Here is a 22,413-nt window from a genome sequence, read left to right as displayed (position 1 = left end):
CAATATCCAAAGTTGTAATAATTATACTGGGATGAAGCCGCTAAGCCATACCATGAAAGTTTGGGAGAGGGTGATTGAAGTGAGTGTGAGCACCAGTGTGTATATTTTTGAGAACCAGTTCGATTTTATACCGGGGTGTTGGACTATGGAAGCCATTCATATTGTGAGTAGATTGGTGGATCGGTATAGGGAGATGAAAAGGACTTGCTCATGGTGTTCGTTGACCTACACAAAGCATATGATAAAGTTACGAGAGACGTGCTATGGTAATGCTTGGAGGCTAAAGGAGTCTCAGTAGCCTACATTAGAGTGATTAAGGACATGTATGATGAAGCTAAGACTCGGGTTAAGGCAGCGGGAGGAGACTCGGAACAACTTTCTGGTTATGATGGGGTTACACCAGGGATCAACTCTTAGTCCATTCCTATTTTCCTTGGCGATGGTCGCATTGACGAGACACATTCAAGGTAAGGTGCCATGATGTATGTTATTTGCTAATGACATAGTTTTAATTGACGAGACGCGGGGTGGTGTTAACGAGAGGCTGGAGGTTTGGAGGCAGACCATATAGTCTAAGGGTTTTATGTGAAGACCCAAATCGATGGGAGGCGACAGGCACCCGGTACCTTACTCAACCGAGTACCAACGTAACGTATCTTCCGCATCATACTATCATAGGTAATTGAGTCGGAGAGGCTGTCGTGAGATAAGTAGAACAAAACATGAGGAAATACTCAATATAGGGTGACCCAACTTGATATACCAACTTATACATATTACGTACTAGCCTATAAGGCCATACCAGTATCCGTATATATGATATCTGTCTACAAGCCTCTAAGAGTACATAAATATCATAAAGGTCGGGACAGAGCCCCGCCATACCAAACAATACATATTCAAATCATACTGACCAAATAGGAAACTACGGAGCAAGTGGAGTGCACAAACACCTTCTGCTGAGCCGATAGCCTACTAGGAGAACTCTCAACCTGTCTATCGGGACCTGCGGTCATGAAACGCAGCGTCCCCAGGCAAAAGGGACGTCAGTACAAATAAAGTACCGAGTATGTAAGGCATGACAGTAGTATATAAAAGACTTGAAAGAAACATGGAGTAAAGAACTCAACCTAAAATTCTGAATAGCTCTATGAATCATGAAAATTTATAATGTCATACATGTGCGTATAAATGTCATACCATGCATAGGTATATGCGTTCATAATATCATCAAACCTCTGAGGGTATCCCATCATATCATCTCAGCCACTGTTGGCAAAATCATCAACGTATACCAGCTGATCAGGTGGTGGTGCGTATATAACGTCGTAACCTTTTCCCATATCCCATATACATATGATATACGAGTATGTAACGCCTTTTGGTCATGGGTCAATGTATATGTATAAATGCATGAAATGCATAAGAAATACGTTAATAAGATTTCTCGAATATTATAAAATCAATATGCCTTTCGGACAAACTTTATCAAATACGTATTTTTCTGAGACACATGAATAGAGGATATAATAATAATTCACATGGGGAATCAAGAATATAGACACCCCTAGTATTTTTATGAATAGAGTCATTTATGAAAGTTACGTATTTTGCTCGTTTCGTTTTTATCATTTGGATCATGCCAAAAGGAAAGAAGGGATAGCCTTAACATACCAGTATGATCTCTTCCTTATTACTCAACCAAGCTCAACACAACGTCTTTCATATACAACAAGTGAAATGATATTATCGTTAACATATAATGTCATACCATCGTATTTGGCTAGTCGTATGGCTTAAGAAAAATCGGACAGAAACTCCCCTATTTTTAATACATCCCAAAGACCACTAAAGGTCATCAACAACCCAACAACAACTATAACCAACAATAGCAACAACAACAATATAATCCAATATGAGTTTCTCTGAATATCTTAACAACCAAATTGAGCGACAAATTCATTTTTACTCACAACAAGATATAATTGAATCCAAATCTTATTCCATAAATTAGTTTATAATCTTCATAATATCATACTTATATATACTATATTATTTCTAGTTCAAAACATCCACAAAATGCCTTCCAAAACAGGCTCATACGTCTAGTACCTTAATTTTTATCGTCAATCACTTGTTTTTTCATCTTTTCTTCTTCAATAAACTTAATTAACACCTAGAAAAGCTTAACAACAGCAGCCACAACATTATCAAATTATTTCTTACAATTTTCAGCCACCACAAACCATCTATTTAGCCACAAAATAGTCCAACCAAAGACAACTACATCCCATGTTCTTTCAAGTGCTATCTTATGGTTTCTCACTCAAACAACACAACCAACACAAAATTAACCTTAGGCACAATCAAGAAGATGTTATACATAACTTGGACAGTAGCTACAACTCGAAACCATGTCTCAACTTAGCTCACAATAGCCCCCAATCACACCACAACATCATAGAAGCATCATCTTGTAGTCCTTAACACCTTTGATGATGATTTGAGTTGACTTCCCTTGAGTTTGGTTCTTGAGATCTTGGGATATGTTAGGGAGGGTTTTGGAGAGATGTTAGATGAAATATGGGTGAAAAATGACCCGCAATGAGTCTGAAACACCTTAAAAAAAACGTAAGGTCGAAGGTCGTCTCAAGTGGGTCCTGACAGAACTGCTTGCGCAGTTTCACAAAAATGTAGATATCTAACTACTCTGATATCGTATAAATAAACTGTTTAATGAATTAGAAACTAGACTCGTAGAACTTCAATTTGGTATATAATATGTCCCAAAAAGACCTCATATAGCACACGAAACTTATTTCTCAAAAAGATCTGTTACAAGAAAAATCCTTAGTCGGTTCTTTTTCCGCAACTTAAATCCGATTTTTCCAAACTTTATATATTATATCCAAACGTCATATATAGTCATATCATGACTTTAAACTCATTTAAATCATGATTAACAAGTATCATATTCATTACGTCACCTTGGAACATACAAGGTGTAACAATCTTCCCCCCTTAGAAACATTCGTCCTCGAATGTTAAATTCCCAGAAATCTATAGAATTTTTGGCAGAGTCTCCTCTGTAACGGTACTACTACCAACCTAAAGGTTGTGATGTCTCAGTCTTATCCTCTTCCGATAGTGGAAACAAGTGAGGATACCTAGTCTTCATTTCTTCTTCAGCTTCCCAAGTCATCTCCTTTACATTATTATTAATCCAAAGTACTTTAACTGAAGCTACATCCTTAGTTCTTAATCTCCGAACTTGTCTATCTAGTATAGCAATGGGAGCTTCCTCATACGATTGTTGCTCTGTAACCTGAACATCGTCAACTAGAATAACTTTAGAGGGATCTCCAATACACCTACGGAGCATAGACACATGAAGTGTTGGATGTACAAACTCCAATTTGGAAGTCAAGTCTAACTCATATGCTACTTGGCCTACTCTGCGTATGATCTTATAAGGTCCAATGTACCGAAGTCTAAGCTTTTCTTTCTTACCAAATTTCATAACGCCTTTAATTGGTGATACCTTTAGGAGTACCCAGTCATCTACCTGAAACTCCAAGTCTCATCGTCAATTATCTGCATAGGACTTCTGACGACTCTGAGTTGCTAATAGCCTTTCTCGAATAAGCTTAATCTTCTCAACTGCCTGTTGTACCAACTCTAGTCCTACTAACTTAGTTTCCCCAACTTCGAACCATCCTATAGGAGACCTACACTTTCGTCCGTAAAGAGCTTCGTATGGAGCCATCTGTATGCTTGAATGATAGCTATTATTATATGCGAACTCAATAAGTGGAAGATGATCATCCCAGCTACCCCTGAAGTCCATCACACAATCCCGTAGCATATCCTCCAGTGTCTGAATTGTACGTTCAGCCTGACCATCTGTCTAGGGATGAAATGATATACTAAAACTTATTTGAGTCCCCAATCCTTTTTGGAAGGACCTCCAGAAATTAGCTGTAAACTAAGCACCTCTATGTAAGATAATAGATATAGGGATACCATGAAGTCATACTATCTCCCTAATGTAAAGCCTTGCATAATCCTCTGCTGAATAAGTAGTCATGACAGGCAGAAAATGGGTTGATTTTGTAAGTATATCGACAATAACCCATATAGAATCGAACTTACGTTGGGTACGAGGTAAGCCTATGATGAAATCCATATTAATCACTTCCCATTTCCAAGTTGGAATCTCTATAGCTTATAATAATCCACCGGGTTTCTAATGCTCAATCTTAACATGCTGACAATTTGGGCACTGAGCAACAAACTCTGCCATATCCTTCTTTATTTCATCCCACCAGTATATTCCCCTAATATCATGATACATCTTCATAGCTCCTGGATAAATAGGATAACGAGAATATTGAGTTTCTCCTATAACCTGTTGGCGCAACCCTGCCACATTAGAACACATAATCGACCTCGATAACTGAGTACTCCATCTCCTGTAATTTCAAATGGTGTATTCTCATTTTGAGGGGATGTATCTCTGTAATGAGCTAGCACAGGATCCTCATACTGGTGTTCCTTCACTTCAGTTACTAAAGAGGATGTTGACGTGTCCTGAATAGTAACTCCAGTATTACCTGAGTCCAGTAATCGAACTCTAAGACTAGCTAGCTAATGAATCTCATGGGCTATACCACACTTCTCTGGCTGTAAATATGACAGGCTGCCCATAGATCTACGGCTGAGGGCGTCGACTACTATATTCGCCTTCCCCGGATGGTATAAAATATCAACCTCGTAGTCTTTCAGTAGCTCCAACCATCTTCTTTGGCGTAAATTCAATTCCTTTTGCTTGAAGATATATTGAAGGCTCTTATGATCCGTATAGATATCAACATCAATGCCATACAAATAGTGCCTCCACATCTTTAGTGCATGAATCACTGCGGCTAACTCTAAATCGTTGGTCGGGTAATTCTTCTCTTGCTTTCTTAGTTATCTTTAAACATAAGCAATTATTTTTCATGGTCGTTCTGCCACTTGTTGCATAAATACATGGCTTATCTCATTGCCCATATATACTAGAATTTCCTGTAACTCATGTGATCTCAAATAGCATCTTTTGATTTTTTTTCCGTTCATTAGCCACGATATGTGCCACTTTCTTATGGAGTGCATACAATGTTGTTGTGAGACTGTTGTTACAAGACCATTTCTTCCTTATGTCACTGTGCTTAAGTTGAAGCCTTCAACTATTCTTTCTTGTAGTACTTAAGAGAGACCCTTTGACTTCTGTAAAGCTGTAAGCTTATTACATCGTATACCCGAAAGAAGTTTTTTGAAGCTCTTACTCGCCTATAATTATCCTTAATTACTTACCTCTGCGCCCTTGTGCTCGTAAGGTTGATTCTGAACTTAAATATTTTGACTGTCTTCTCAGTGACACCATTTTTTTATATTATTTTCGTAAGACTTATACGGTACCTTTAACAAACCCAACTCCTATATGAATATTTCTCAAGGATTACGAAGTCATCATATTTGCGAGACTGAATTCCCTATGTTGGGTTTCACTATGTTTATCTTGCACAACCTGCTGATTTTTCTGTATCCTCTTATTTAGCCATGACTAAGCTCTTCCTGAATCAACTACTAACTACACGTTAGTCCATTCTCATATCTATATTCTACATAATCTCTCTTGGGTTATATCCTTTGTCTTAACTTACCCCGCACACTGTCTGCTTATGTATCCAATGTTCATTTGCACTTATTTATCAATAACATCTAGTGATGGAACCCTTATTGTCTCTCCCCGTTGTCATGCTTACATAATGTTCTAGAGTCGTATCATATTCGTAGGATCTTAATAAATGCAATCTCACTCCTTTCACCTTTCTACCACATTCTTCCTTTACTATTCCATAGTTACCTGCACCACATAACTCCAACTTAATACCATATCACACCATCTTCAGTAATAACATTTATTGCTATGAAGATTTACCTATAAAATGTTTCACTTCTTCATATTTGGCGTCTTTTCACATCTTCACAGACTCTTACTTGCCTTGCGGTAACCCTTCTGTACCAAGGATAACTGAATTTCTTATGCATGAAGGTGACACCTAGTGTAACTGGCACACTTAGTCCCTTAAGCTTAACTCTGCTCACAACACTTGTTTTAGGGAAACGTCTTCCTGAATGGCCTTTAAAAGTTATTCTTCTGTTGTCCATTCAATTATCGTCGGGAACGCGATCTATGAAATTTTCACGATGTCAACTATTATCAAATCCTTCGGTCCCGAATTCATGTTCAGTTTATCTTATTCACTAGCCCATACTAATTTCTATTACTCTGGGGGTCTAACTTTTCCTTCTGGTAATCACGTATGAGTCACCAACTCATTTCTCGAAATGGGGACATGACTTTATGGCTTATACTCTTTTATTGACTCAAGGCATATAACTTCTTGTCTTTTCCTTCACTTGACTATAGAATCTGTAGTCCTGTCATATTTAGATTTACCGTTATCATCCATTTATCACATCTTACTCATAATGCTTCATTTACTTTTTTCTTATTCTCCTGGTAACATTTCTGCCTATCACCTTATTATGAAAACTTCTTCAAAACATTCTTTCACATTTAGCCCCCTTGATTCAACTCACTGGCTCTTCGAGTCGCCTAACACTCTCTCTTTACTAGGGACGATAGCCATACAAAGGTAAATATTTATCCCTTCTAGGATTCCAATGCCAATCTTTTGAAATTTCTGAACATTCTAGTATTCATATCTGATTGTACTATTCTAGAGTGCACCATCTAGGTGCCTCACAAGGAGAACCATTACCACGTTTGCAATATCCCTCGGAATTGTGAGCTAATGATAACAATCCATCCACAATTTTGGGTTACTCTAACCCCAGTTGGATGTTGATATCCCATCCTTCTCTTTAATTATATCTGTTAGCTCCCACAGTGCATAACTGAAATGGGTATTGTCAAGTGAATATATCTTTATTATTGTTGAAAGTAACTCAGAATGCTTATATTTCTATGCCTGAATTGTAAATAAAGATAATCTTCACTAACTGCGTACCTCGTATCCTTCTTCACCTAGCTTCTTTTACTTGTTGAAATTTGTTCTACCTTATGATTCTCTCATTGATTTTTACCATAGGGGTAGATAGATATTCATGCCTTAGGACTCCTTATCAAGAGGCACACATATCATAGTACATACATATCTACTAAAGGCCTTACATTTACTCATCATAAGCATGACGCAAAATCGAGTTCCTCTGACTCAACTCTTCCATAACCATATTCAATCTCTTACCAACGAATAAAATAGAATTTAGGAATTTGAATTTCTTACAACTGAGCTCTACCACACGATCTAGAATAAGAAGAAAGAGTGACAGTCCTAAATGCCTTGTAGCCTCCTGCTTATAAGTGTGGTGCACAATACACCCATAAACAAGACTTTACTAGATACGGCTTGTAGACTCCCTAGGATAGAACTACTCTGATACCACTTTTGTCAAGACCCAAATCGATGGGAGGCGACGGGCACCCAGTACCTTACTCAACCGAGTACCAATGTAACGTATCTTCCGCATCATACTATCATAGGTAATTGAGTCGGAGAGGCTGTCGTGAGATAAGTAGAACAAAACATGAGGAAATACTCAATATAGGGTGACCCAACTTGATATACCGACTTATACATATTACGTACTTGCCTATAAGGCCATACCAGTATTTCGTATATATGACATTTGTCTAGAAGCCTCTAAGAGTATATAATATCATAAAGGTCGGGACAGAGCCCCGTCATACCAAACAATACATATTCAAATCATACTGACCAAATAGGCAACTCCGGAGCAAGTGGAGTGCACAAACACCTTCTGCTGAGCTGATAGCCTACTAGGAGAACTCTCAACCTGTCTATCGGGACCTGCGGGCATGAAACGTAGCATCCCCAGGCAAAAGGGACGTCAGTACAAATAAAGTACCGAGTATGTAAGGCATGACAGTAGTATATAAAAGACTTGAAAGAAACATGGAATAAAGAACTCAACCTAAAATTCTGAATAGCTCTGTGAATCATGAAAATTTATAATGTCATACATGTGCGTGTAAATACCATACCATGCATAGGTATATGTTTACATAATATCATCAATCCTCTGAGGGCATCCCATCATATCATCTCAGCCACTGTTGGCAAAATCATCAACGTATACCAGCTGATCAGATGGTGGTGCGTATATAACGTCGTAACCTTTTCCCATATCCCATATACATATGATATATGAGTATGTAACGCCTTTTGATCATGGGTCAATGTACATGTATAAATGCATGAAATGCATAAGAAATACGTTAATAAGATTTCTCGAATATCATAAAATCAATATGCCTTTCAGACAAATTTTATCAAATACGTATTTTTCCGAGACACATGAATAGAGGATATAATAATAATTCACATGGGGAATCAAGAATATAGACACCCCTAGTATTTTTATGAATAGAGTCATTTATGAAAGTTACGTATTTTGCTCGTTTCGTTTGTATCATTTGGATCATGCCAAAAGGAAAGAAGGGATAGCCTTAACATACCAGTATGATCTCTTCCTTATTACTCAACCAAGCTCAACACAACGTCTTTCATATACAACAAGTGAAATGATATTGTCGTTAACATATAATGTCATACTATCGTATTTGGCTAGTCTTATGGCTTAAGAAAAATCAGACAGCAACTCCCCTATTTTTAATACATCCCAAAGACCACTAAGGGTCATCAACAACCCAACAACAACTATAACCAACAATAGCAACAACAACAATATAATCCAATATGAGTTTCTCTGAATATCTTAACAACCAAATTGAGCAGCAACCTCATTTTTACTCACAACAAGATATAATTGAATCCAAATCTTATTCCATAAATTAGTTTATAATCTTCATAATATCATACTTATATGTACTATATTATTTCTAGTTCAAAACATCCACAAAATGCCTTCCAAAACAGCCCCATACGTCTAGTACCTTAATTTTTATCGTCAATCACTTGTTTTTTCATCTTTTCTTCTTCAATAAACTTAAGTAACACCTAGAAAAGCTTAACAACAGCAGCCAAAACATTATCAAATTATTTCTTACAATTTTCAGCCACCACAAACCATCTATTTAGCCACAAAACAGTCAAATCAAAGACAACTACATCCCATGTTCTTTCAAGTGCTATTTTATGGTTTCTCACTCAAACAACACAACCAACACAAGATTAACCTTAGACATAATCAAGAAGATGTTATACATAACTTGGACAATAGCTACAACTCGAAACCCTATCTCAACTTAGCTCACAATAGCCCACAATCACACCACAACATCATAGAAGCATCCTCTTGTAGTCCTTAACACCTTTGATGATGATTTGAGTTGATTTCCCTTGAGTTTGGTTCTTGAAATCTTGGAATATGTTAGGGAGGGTTTTGGAGAGATGTTAGATGAAATTTGGGTGAAAAATGACCCGCAATGAATCTGAAACACCTTAAAAAAAACGTAAGGTCGAAGGTCGTCTCAAGTGGGTCCCAACCGAACTGCTTGCGCAGTTTTACGAAAACATGGATATCTAACTACTCCAATTTTGTATCAACAAACAGTTTAATGAATTAGAAACTAGACTCGTAGACCTTCAATTTGGTATATAATATGTCCCAAAATACCTTATATAGCATACAAAACTTATTTCTCAAAAAGCTCTGTTACAAGGAAAATTCTTAGTCGGTTCTTTTTTCGCAACTTAAATCCGATTTTTTTCAAACTTTATATATTATATCCAACGTCATATATAGTCATATTATGACTTTAATCTCATTTAAATCATGATTAACAAGTATCATATTTATTACGTCACCTTGGGACGTACATGGTGTAACAATTTAAGTTGAGCAGGACCAAGACGGAGTACATGGAGTACAAGTTCAGCAACGATACCCAGGAAGGGGATATGGAGGTGAGTCTTGATACTCAAGTCATCATCAAGAGAGATAGTTTCAAGTATCTTGGATCTATAATACAAGGTAACAGGGAGATTGATGAAGATGTCACGCATCATATCGGAGCAGGATGGATGAAGTAGAGGCTCGCTTCCGGTGTCTTGTGTGATAAGAATGTGCCACTGAGAGTTAAAGGTAAATTCTACAATGTTGTGTAGTTAGACCGACTATGTTGTATGGAGCAGAGTGTTGGTCGGTCAAGAATTCTCATACCCAGAAGCTAAAAGTAGCTGAGATGAGGATGTTGAGGTAGATGTGTGGGCATAATCGGTTGGATAAAATTAGGAATGAAATTATTCGGAAAAAGGTGGGAGTGACCCCTGTGAAGGATAAGATGCGGGAGGCGAGGTTGAGATGGTTCGGGCATGTTAAGAGGAGAAGTATAGAAGCCCCAGTTAGAAGGTGTGAGTGGTTAGCCTCGGTGAACAGCAGGAGGGGTAGAGGTAAGCCTAAGAAGTCTTGGGGGAGGTTATTAGGCGGGACATGGCGCAGCTGGAGCTGACTGAGGACATGGCCCTAGACAGGAGGGTGTGGATGTCAAAGATTAGGGTAGAAAGTTAGTAGGTAGTCAAGCATTTCTCTTTGTCTTACTCAGTTCGCTAGCATTAGTGTTGGTAAGTTATCTTTTATTCATAGATGGCTATTATTACCTAGAGTTTGACTGCATTCTTGGATTCGATCTTATTTCATCTTGTTGTTATTCCTACTTATTGCAATTACATTTTCTGTTTCAGTAGTTCTCTAGCCGAGGGTCTATCGAAAACAGCCCCTCTGCCCTTCCAGGGGTAGGGGTAAGGCTGAGTACATCGTACCCTCCCCAAACCTCACTCGTGGGAAACTACTGAATTTGTTGTTGTATTTTCTCCCCTGCAATTTGAAATGTGTCACTTTTGCCATCCATATTTCATTTTCTCGTACTGTTTAATTTAGTAAAATTAAATATAGGATTCTCTGCACTTTTTCAAAATTTTCATGTAGTACATTAAGGGAATTATAACATAATCACTGAGATGAATAAATTTTTCTTTCAAAAAGTCGTAAAATTGGATACTTTAATGGGTAATAGTCATTTCCCCTCCAATTTGTGTTAAAAATTGTTAGTAAAATTCTTTTCCAATTTTACTCTCTAAATATCCTTCTCTTATTTGAAGATCTAGCCATGGTTACCTGCCAGTGTCGTAGTCATGAATTTCGTCAAGAGTGTTCAAACTTTAAACAAGTCAATTATTTTATTTTATTTTATTTTTGTCGATGAATGATGTACCAAAAATTTTAAATCAAACTATGCAACATTTAGCTAAATAATAAATAAACTTTTAATAGAACCATAGTTTTATAAATCAAAATTAAAAGAACAAAAAGACATCATTAAAAATTTTACTAATAAAAGTAAGCAAAAAACCAAAGTAAAGAGAGAGTCGAGAGAATTTATAGTTTGTAGAGAGCTTTTGTTAAAGAAATATTGTAGAGTTTGACTTTTAAATTATAAAATTTATTTAAGAAATAAAGTTTAGTTAAAAAATTACTTTTAAGATTAGTTATTTATTTCAACACAAATTTTAAGTTTTAAGAGTGATTTTGTTAGGAAATTTTTTTATATTGAAAAAGAATAAAATAGACCACACATGGTGGTCACCATTTAGTTTTGGCAAACAAAATGAGCAGAACTTTGAACCCGTGAGTAACACGTCACTTTGAACACCCTGAACCGCTGGACTGCCTCAGTCAACTGTGTTAAGGGTGTTCAATATATATATATATATATATATATATATATATATATATATATATATATATATATATATATATATATATATATATATATATATATATATATATATTGATCACGCCCAACTATGCCTTATAAAAAGGACTAAGCGGTCGTTGCAAGTATAATCCGGTTTATAAGTCCGGAGTCGGATCCCACAGAGAACTAAGGCTTAGCTGCAACTGTTCAATATTGCAAAGAAACACAAGTTCAAATAATTTTCTAGTTATAAAGATTTGATTTTTATTTCTACTAATTAACTAGCAAATATTATAAAGTAGTAAAATTATCAACTAACATGGATGAAATTCTAGACAAGACTAAGGAGGTCTAGAGTTATGATTTTTCCAATTATCGGAATCCTTTCCGCTACGTTTCCTATAAATTTGCCTAAGTCTTCTCTATTGACCATGAGCACTCTAACTGTCGTAACTCTCTCCCGAGTAATTATCACAATTTACTAGGCATATTCTCCCGAATTACGCTAGCTGGCATTAAGTACAGCTCACTCAGATCGCACCAAGGTTTCGTTATCCCTAATCCCACCTTTAAACCTCCGTATTGATCCCTTATATACGTTTAGGAGTGATGTTGTTCAACAACTACCTAAATATGCACTCTCTCCCGAGTAATACATACTAAATAGGCATAGCTAATTGAGGGCCCTTCAATCAACCACAAGAATAATATAGTTGAACAAATAGAGAAAATACTACGGCAAATCTATATTAACGTAACAAGAAAATCATCCTTCAATAGGTTCTATCAAAACCCTAGATTAGGAAGTTAGCTACTCATACTCATAGTAACAATATCCCAAATATTTTGCATAATTAAAATACAGAATAAAGATGAAAAGATGTAGAAATAGATGATTCTAACTCCCAAGAGGCGATTCCACCAGCTCTCCTTGCCTCTAGCTGCCCAAAAACGTGGCTGCTGAAAAACCTTTTGGCTGCTGAAAACAACTTCTTCCAAGTGGTGTTTTTAGGTCTATTTATATGTGTAGAAGAAACCCTAAACGTGTGGGCCGAGTCTTAGTCAAACCCGGAATGAATTAAGTCTTCAAAAGTCGGATTGGACTTGGCCTCAGGCCTGGCGTCGCCAGCCTAACGCCTGGAATTTGGCTGGCCTCGCCAGGCTAAAGCCTGGTCCAGCCTGGCCTTAGGCTGGCCTCACCAGGCTAAAGCTTGGTCTCTCCTTTTCACTGTTCTCGAGCACACTTTCAACGTTTAATTATCCCTTTTGCTCTACTTTCATCTCCAATTCACCTACACATAAAATAGACTCTATTATGCACAAATAAAGTGTAATTTATCATTAAAGCATGTAAAATACAAGGCACATAATGTACGAAATTATGAAATTATAGCCACACATCAATACCCCACACTTAAACATTGCTCGTCCTCGAGCAATCAAACTACACTTATAGATACGACCTTTTTAAGCAATTCTCCTAACTCATTATACCAAGAATTTTTAAAATAGTTTAAGCACACAAGTGTGACATCCTCGCCTCAAGATTCGACTCACAAATACCATGCCTTATTCACAATTCACTTACTTACTCTAACATGGATGTCAACAACATTACCTTTTCTTTATGAATCATGTGCCCTCACCCAATCAAAGAGATTAGTTCCACACACAATGAATTTTAAGACCGTAGGAACTCAATATAGGAAGAATTCACTCGCTCTCAGAAATAACATTCATATGCTACAAAAGATGCACCATAGGCTTACCCGTAGTGTAATACTCTACTAATCGAGTTCATTCAGTCTAAGATCAAGTAGGAGTTTCATTGGTTGTAATGTAGGCTGCGGGTCGGGTAGGATACATTTGAATATGAGTGACTACACCTCCCTTAAGCACTTTAATACATATACTTTAACACACATCACATACTTATGTCAAACCATAACTCCACCTTCACCTCAATATACATTAACTCCATATTTTTTTAAGCATAATTACATCAAGAGTCACCACTATCAAAGGATATTTTCACAGCAATACAACTAATTTTTCTTTTCTTTTTTTTTTCAATTCAAGTGGCTCTTACTTTTTCAAAACAATGCACCTTTCTCCTTATTTCATTAGTTCCACGCAAAAGCCGAACCAACCACCCCACACTTTAACTTTTACAAAGTTCATAACAATTCAAGTGCTCATGAGAGGTGAAAAGGTTCAAATATATGGTCGATTAAAACAAAGGGGTACGACTTGTAATGTGGTTACCAAAGAAACATGATTATAGGCTCAACGGAGTTAACTACGGTATATAACATTTAGGTGGATAAACTTTATATATCTGGCTTAACAAAGAAACGCCTATATCACTTCCTAGACTGAATAATACTACTATTTCACTTTGCAAACACACTGGGCAAGTTCTAGACATCAAATGTAATGCATAGAATACATACAAAACTCACACACGCATGGCACATAACTCACTCAGGATTGGTTTCATCGCGACACTCCAGTCAAAGCAGTTAAGTAAAATTAGGATACTACGATTTAAGGTACTTATGCGAGAGTCAAAAATCGAGCCTAAGCGTCACAACCATAGTACTAACTATTCTCAAGGCATAACAAAGCTAAGAGATATTGCTTTAATTCAATTCATGTCACAATGATTCCTATTCCTAAAAAAAAAACTAACTACACCCGGTTCAAACAAAACCCTTGGAAAAGAACCGCGGCACAAAGAAAAACCAAGGTGGAATTGCTACACTACCTAACAAAAGAAAATCTTTTTGTCTTTTTTTTTCGACTTAAATCCCTCAAAAAAATTATCTAATAGATCCATCGTCGGGAAAAGTCCAATCTTTTCTATTTTTGTTCTCTAAAAAAAAATATATATATTCAATTAAACTAACACAATTAAAATAGCATAGAAAGTCACCTAGACAATCTCCTCACCCCACACTTAAATTGTGCATTGTCCCAAATGCACACCATAACTAATAAGAGGGTAAAAGAGACTCCCTGGTAGGCCAAAGGCCGAAGCACTAGCAACTCATGGGGTACTCAGACTTCTCCCAGGCTTGGTCCTTCGTGCGGGTACCTCACACTTAGTTCCAACCATCTGGTTTGTTGTTGCATCCTTCCAATAGCTTTGCTTTTCATGCTCCTAGAAAAGCAAAAATCGACACTACAAAAATAATAATAATAAATAAAAAATAAAATAAAGCAAGTAAAGTTGGATTTCCTCCCAACAAGCGCTTGATTTAACATCGCGGCACGACACGAATCACTTTCTGCCTCCACTTTGAACATATGAATTGGACCCCAAGTTTTGATTCTACTCTATGATCATGCTCCTAGGGTGGTGGAATGAATCTGACTGGCCCAATAAAATAATGTAGTATTCTGCACTTCTTGGCCTTTAGATGAGATGTGTATTCCCGACTTTCTAGCAAGAAGCATTTCAGAATATAGGCGCTTTGATCCTCATTCCTTGACTCCTCAAGTGGCTCGGATGACTCTATTTCTATATCATCATCCAAACACGATGTAGAAAAATGCTTGGAGTGTGGACCAATGCGTTCAACTACATGAACATTAGGACTGTCTACATCCTCAACACTAATGACACCAGAGTCAACTAAATATGTTGCTTGACTCTAGTATCTTTTCTACAACATCGGCATCCTCAAATTTTAGTTTGATTGATTGTTGGTGTTCTACTATGGACCCCTCTATTGTTACCTCAATTTCTGCATTTAATTCACGCTCTTCTTGAATATTATTCACAATATTGACTTGATGAGCATTAAGGTCTCCAACCAGTTGATTCACTTGAACTTTCAAGTTGTGAATAGTTTTCTCTTGCCTTTCGATCTGCAGCTGTCTTTTACTATTTTGTTCCACAAGACACTTTAACATATCAAGGCACTTTTGTATATTACTGATCTCTTTCAGGTCATCATCCCTGAGTTCTTTGTTCTTATTAACTTCACAAGAAAAAGAAGAACCATCAAAGTAAGGGGTTGGAGAAACATAAGAAATATAAGCACAACCATGAAAGTGACCATCTTGACTACCACACATATCACACACATTCCGCACATAAGATTGAGTTGGTGCACATAACTCACTCTCGAGAATATTTTGACAATTTTGCCCAGTGTGGTTTCCTCCACTATATATATAAGGAGGATCAAAAGTAGAATTACCAACATCAAAACTCACATAATTCCAAGATGCCATATTTTTAACATTAACAAGTAAAACAAAAATAAAATAAAAAAACAAATACAAGAAAGGAAAAATAAAAGTTCAAACTTGCAACCTAGCAATATATACACCTACGCCTATAAGTGTTTCTTTATCAACCTAGAAATATATTTCTTTGCAATATAAACACCTACAGCCAAAATTTAATCACGCCCAACTATGCCTTATAAAAAGGACTAAGCGGTCGTTGCAAATATAATCCGATTTATAAGTCCGGAGTCGAATCCCACAGAGAACTAAGGCTTAGCTACAACTGTTCAATATTGCAAAGAAACACAAGTTCGAATAATTTTCTAGTTATAAAGATTTGATTTTTATTTCTACTAATTAACTAGCAAATATTATAAAGCAGTAAAATTATCAACTAACATGGATGAAATTCTAGACAAGACTAAGGAGGTCTAGAGTTATGATTTTTCCAATTGTCGGAATCCTTTCCGCTACGTTTCCTATAAATTTACTTAAGTCTTATCTATCGACCATGAGCACTCTAACTGTCGTGACTCTCTCCCGAATAATTACCACAATTTACTAGGCATATTCTCCCGAATTACGCTAGCTGGCATTAAGTACAGCTCACTCAGATCGCACCAAGGTTTCGTTATCCCTTATCCCACCTTTAAACCTCCGTATTGATCCCTCATATACGTTTAGGAATGATGTTGTTCAACAACTACCTAAATATGCACTCTCTCCCGAGTAATACATACTTAATAGGCACAGTTAATTGAGGGCCCTTCAATCAACCACAAGAATAATATAGTTGAACAAATAGAGAAAATACTACGGCAAATCTATATTAACGTAACAAGAAAATCATCCTTCAATAGGTTCCATCAAAACCCTAGATTAGGAAGTTAGCTACTCATACTCATAGTAACAATATCCCAAATATTTTGCATAATTAAAATACAGAGTAAAGATGAAAAGATGTAGAAATAGATGATTCTAACTCCCAAGAGGTGATTCCACCAGCTTTCCTTGCCTCTAGCTGCCCAAAAACGTGGCTGCTGAAAACAACTTCTTCCAAGTGGTGTTTTTAGGTCTATTTATATGTGTAGAAGAAACCCTAAACGTGTGGGCCGAGTCTTAGTCAAACTCGGAATGAATTACGTCTTCAAAAGTCGGATTGGACTTGGCCTCAGGCCTGGCGTCGCCAGCCTAACGCCTGGAATTTGGCTGGCCTCGCCAGGCTAAAGCCTGGTCCAGCCTGGCCTTAGCCTGGCCTCGCCAGGCTAAAGCTTGGTCTTTCCTTTTTACTGTTCTCGAGCACACTTTCAACGTTTAAGTATCCCTTTTGCTCTACTTTCATCTCCAATTCACCTACACATAAAATAGACTTCATTATGCACAAATAAAGTGTAATTTATCATTAAAGCATGTAAAATGCAAGGCACATAATGTACGAAACTATGGAATTATAGCCACACATCATATATATATGAGTAGTATTTAATTTATATATGCAGTATAATTTTTTCGGAGAAGGGTGTGTGCCTGACCACCCTTAGCATAGGGTGGCTACGCCACTGTTACCTGGGGCGCAGCTACATGTCTTAAAGGATGCCCACCCTTCGTCGGAAAATTATAGGTAAAATATTAAGTTTTAGAGGTATAACATATATTGAACATTCTTTGTCGGAGAATTTATTTTAACTTCTTTCAAGTTTGAACACCCTTGAGGAAATTCCTAGTTTCGCCACTGATGGTTACTTCCGTTCCATCCAAATAATTGAAAATTAAATTTGAATATCTCATATTTCAATATAACAAATCAAACTTTCCATTATAATTACGTCATAATTCATGTATTGTCATTTTAATCGTCGTATTGTAACTTATGACTACTCTTATTCTATCATCGTACCAAACACCCTTTTAGCTATACTAAAAGTAACAATGAGGAAAGAAACAATTGACCCTAACGTGGAAGTAAGAACCTGAACTTGATTCGTGCTAGTTACTTACTTCTTGATCATTGGATTTAGTCTATGCAATAAAAAAAGTTAAGGCTGCTCTTTTCCATACCAGTAGTTTTAGTATTATTATCGTATTTTCTTAGTGTTAGATTTCTATTACTATCTATTGTTTCTTTTACTCCAGTTATCTTATTATCTGGTTGTGTTACTGCTTCTTTTTTCATGGCTTATCCACTATCGTATTTTTTTCAACATTGTAAAGTAAGGGTAAGGTCAACATATACTCTACCATCCTCAGACCCCACTTATGAAATTTCACTGAATTTGTTGTTGCAATATAAAGGTTGAATGCAAATTGGAGTCTCTAAACTAAGTGATTTAGCTCCTGTTTGTTTTCAAATAAGCCCTACAAAAAATGGGATTGGTTTAAAACAAACCCTACAAAAAATGGGATTGGTTTTGAAAACCAATCAATAGTCAATTCACCTTAAGCCAGTTAAAGGATAGTAAACTGGTGCAAACTCTCATACTAGTCATTTCCAAGAGGCAATGAAATACAAAGTGTTATTTCTTCTTTCCAAAATTATAAAACAAGTTCTGCAAAATTGATTACAACATAGAAATGTGCATAAAACAATTCAAAACTATGACTTCATCAATGTACAAAATAGCAGTAGTGTGCCAAACTGCAAATCATCTAACTGCTAAGGTTTAGGTCACCATTGTTGGACTTGATTCGTCGGACCCTCAGAGGTACAGGGTTCTCCAAGACTGTCACGTTAACTCCGCTCCAGACATCTAATTTTGTGGGGAGCTGAGCTATTTTCTCTACAATTTCCATATCCTCCGGCAGCACATAGCCAAAAACAGTGTACGACTTTTTCCATTCTTGATGGTTTGCTAAGCTTATAAAGAACTCAGGGCCAGAGCCTGCCCATGCAACTGAACCCCGTCTTATTTCCGGACAGGATTCACTGGGAACTGACTCGAATGCTACTCCTTGAGCATCAAGAGTTCCTTGCACTAAAGCATATGGGGGGCCAAAAGAAGCCTGAAATATTGTAAAGTAGATGCAAAGAACTCAGGAAAACTGAAATTTCTACTCAAAAAATAGCACTTGAGAATGCACAAAGAAGCAGAGATTGACTGGTGCGCTTCAACAAATTCAAATGCAGAAGTTTCAGAGTGCAATACATACAAAATGTGTAATACACAGAGTTATGAAAGAAGAAAAGGGACATAAATTGGGATCCAAAGAGGAAGTTGCTGAACATTTTGCAACAGATGGTATACATACATAACATTGCTCTCACTTTCATGCTTTTTCACAGCTATTATAACAAAGGTAAAATAGTACTCCTGCCATTCTATTTTATGTAGTACTATTCGACTGACATGGAGTGTAGGATATTACTTTGATTTCTATATTACTTCCTCCATTCCGAAATGGCAAAGTTCCTCGAACCTTCTAATTTTTAGCATAAATACAGATATTGATTCTTCAAATATGGAAAAAAAAAATTTGCATAACTAGTTCTATAAATTGCAATTTTTGAATAAAAATATATTCACAAAATGTTTGAAGTAATTGTTATCAAACAATTTCTTTAGTAGTAATAGTGACTTTAAATGGTACAGAGAAAATATTGGTAGTAGTGGAAGAAAATATTTAAGTAAAACTTAAAAAGTTGTTTTGAAGAAAGTATATTGATTGAATTTGAAGAAAAATGGGAATATCGATATATAATTCGGGATGGAGGGAGTTTGAAGGTGATAAAATGAGCAATTATTCTTAATCCCTCTACATAGTCAAAGAAGCCAAATTGGGGGGGGGGAGGAGCACACGTATAATTTATCTTCTTCATGTAGTTAAAACGAAGCTGTTTAAGATTAGAAGTCACATGTAAAACTGTAGAAGAGAGATGAACATTTACATCTTTTATGTGATCTCCGTGTGTATCCCAAATTTGTCCGCGAGTTTCCGCACGAAAAAATTGGCAACCAGCACAATGGCGCAACCCCAACAACTCCAAAATGTTAAAAACTGAGCGTGGGGAACATTCTGGCAAAAGCTGCAGAAAATTAAGAAGAAATACAAGACAGTCATATCAAAAGAAATTAGCAAATCCGGGTTAAGGGAAAGGACTAGACTAAAGCCAAGTATAGTGACTCTGAAAAGTGATACAGCAGTGTACACATCTAATAGATGCTAAATTTCAGTATAAAGTCATACTGTATCCCCTCCCATCCGTAACGAACCGTACCCTATAGGTTTGAGAAATAGGAACATGCAGACTTGAAAAGGCGCAGTCGTGGAAATACTTCAAGCATGATCAGCAAAATCAACTTTTTAAGCAAGAGCTTCCTCAAATCATTGCTTTTAATTCCTTACTTATTATTACTTTTTCATCATTGTTTATTATTCTTTTTCAAAAGACACCTCAATGTTGGCGGAGATACGATTTAAATATCCTATTAAAGTTAAACCTCATAGACTACTGCTCATTTCCAGGATTCTATTGAGAACTTTTCACCAATCACTTGGTTTCGAAACTGAGATATTCAAAATGCATTATAAAGGCTAATCCATATAGTTATGGAATGAATTGCAACTGCGCAGCATTCATTTAGATACTGTCATTTTGTCTGTGGCGAGAAGCAAGATATATGGAAGTATGCATTCACCAAAAAAATAGAACATACCTTGACGTGAATAGCACCAAATTCTGTTTCCAAGGCAACAATTCCCTAGAAGCAGTGGGATTGAAAAGAGAAATTTTAGCAGTTAAACCATGAAGATTTTCAAAATGTTTAAGAGCTATGAGGAGGTAGTAATATGATTTTCTACACATATGAAGGAATTTTATGGTTTCTCAGGTGTAGCAAGAATAAATATGAGGAAGAATTAGAATTAACAGAGCAGAGACGCTACCAAGAGAACGAAATTCTTCCGAGATGTATCATGTTCCCAAAGAATCTCAAAAATTATCTAAAACTAAATCAATTTTCAAACATTGCAAAAGTTTTAAGGATTTATAAGTAACATACAAATGTATTCTCACTGTTGGATTTATTTGTTGACAAGAGGACAATGAAGAGTAATCACGATATCAGAGAAACATCACTTTACACTTTAGTTTGTTGAGAAAGTTGTATACCTCTCCTTTTCCAAAAACAATGCCAGACGTCCACATAACCTTGTTTCCTGCTTCCTGTCTATCAGGAGCCAAAGTATCTTTCTGCTTCTTCAACCAGCACTACATCACCGAGCAAGACACGCCAGACCAAACAGTCAAACTCTAATTTATGTGGTGTATGGTAGTTCATAAAATAACTTAAAATACCAAAAGATAATCTTAAGACAACCTAATCTAAAATGAACGCAGAACTAATAGATGCCAAATTTAAGTACATGAGGGCTTTACTCAAACTAAGCCCTGCTTCAGTGTTCAGCCATTATTAGCTTTTAGCTTTGAGAACGTCAGTTAACAGCTTTAGCCTCCAAAAACTTATTCTGAAAGGCCCAATTGATTGGTTTTGAAACCTTCCCCGGTCCGCCTTCTTTTCTTGATAATCATTAGGACAAAAGAGGTTAATTCTGACAATTTCTCATTTAATTCTCCTGATTGTCGAGCAAAAAAGCAGGTTCATGTGGTTGAGTTGGGTTTGGTTATGTTCACTTCTGTGATTAGCTCAAAAACCAACATCACAATTCACTAACTCATGTCCTATCTTTTATTGCATTATATTTGCATGTTCTTTCATAATTAAAGGTTCAAACTTTGTATGGTTTATCAGAGTTAAACATACAAATCATTTCAAACTGCCAATAACTTACAACTAAAAACACCATATAGGAAGAAAAAGAAAAGGTTTTTCGAACTCACCTCACCAAATTTGTCACCACAAATTTTTTTATTTCCACAAAAAACCCACGTATCACAAAGACAAGGCCCATGATTACCCGTACACATAGCTTTACAAGCCTTACAACATTCTTTAGAACTATTAACCTTAAAATCAGAACCCCACTTTACAGCAGTTCCCCAAAGCTCAAAACTTTCGATCCCACTACAACATTCACCCTCCCCTTCACCACCACCGCCACCGCTAAATTCACCTTCCTCCGCCGCTAACCGCTCAACCACAGAACTTCCGGCAGGTCTCATTACTGCCGACATGAAAATGTACACGGCGGTACAAGAAACAAGACCCATTAAAAGAAGGATCATAGTGGCATAACGAGTGGGTTCGGAATCATTTGGCTTCCGACCCATTTGAGATTGATGTGTAAAGATCAAAACCCAGAAATGGATTTGGCTGATTCGGTTTACTATGTGAGAATTTTGATTATTAGTTTGGTGGTAGAGTTGACCGGGAGATATTGAACTATAGACTTTGAAATTTTGAGGT

The 22,413-nt window shown here is 36.6% G+C and overlaps 1 protein-coding gene across 1 annotated transcript; it reads right to left on the bottom strand.

Annotated features, from left to right (window-relative positions):
- Positions 1-18,504: 18,504 nt before the first annotated feature.
- Positions 18,505-22,413, bottom strand: LOC107777170 (uncharacterized). The gene is made up of 5 exons (XM_016597162.2): positions 21,888-22,413; positions 21,159-21,257; positions 20,704-20,748; positions 19,935-20,072; positions 18,505-19,051 (listed from the first exon to the last, which is right to left on the bottom strand). Exons 1-5 carry the CDS (start codon positions 22,275-22,277, stop codon positions 18,698-18,700), a joined length of 1,026 nt encoding a protein of 341 aa, XP_016452648.1. The 5' UTR covers positions 22,278-22,413; the 3' UTR covers positions 18,505-18,697.

This window comes from Nicotiana tabacum, chromosome 23, assembly GCF_000715075.1.
Source record: "Nicotiana tabacum cultivar K326 chromosome 23, ASM71507v2, whole genome shotgun sequence".
NCBI classification, from domain to species: Eukaryota; Viridiplantae; Streptophyta; class Magnoliopsida; order Solanales; family Solanaceae; genus Nicotiana; species Nicotiana tabacum.
The sequence above is the reverse complement of the archived record's forward strand: the minus strand, read 5'-3'. Positions and strand labels throughout refer to the sequence as shown.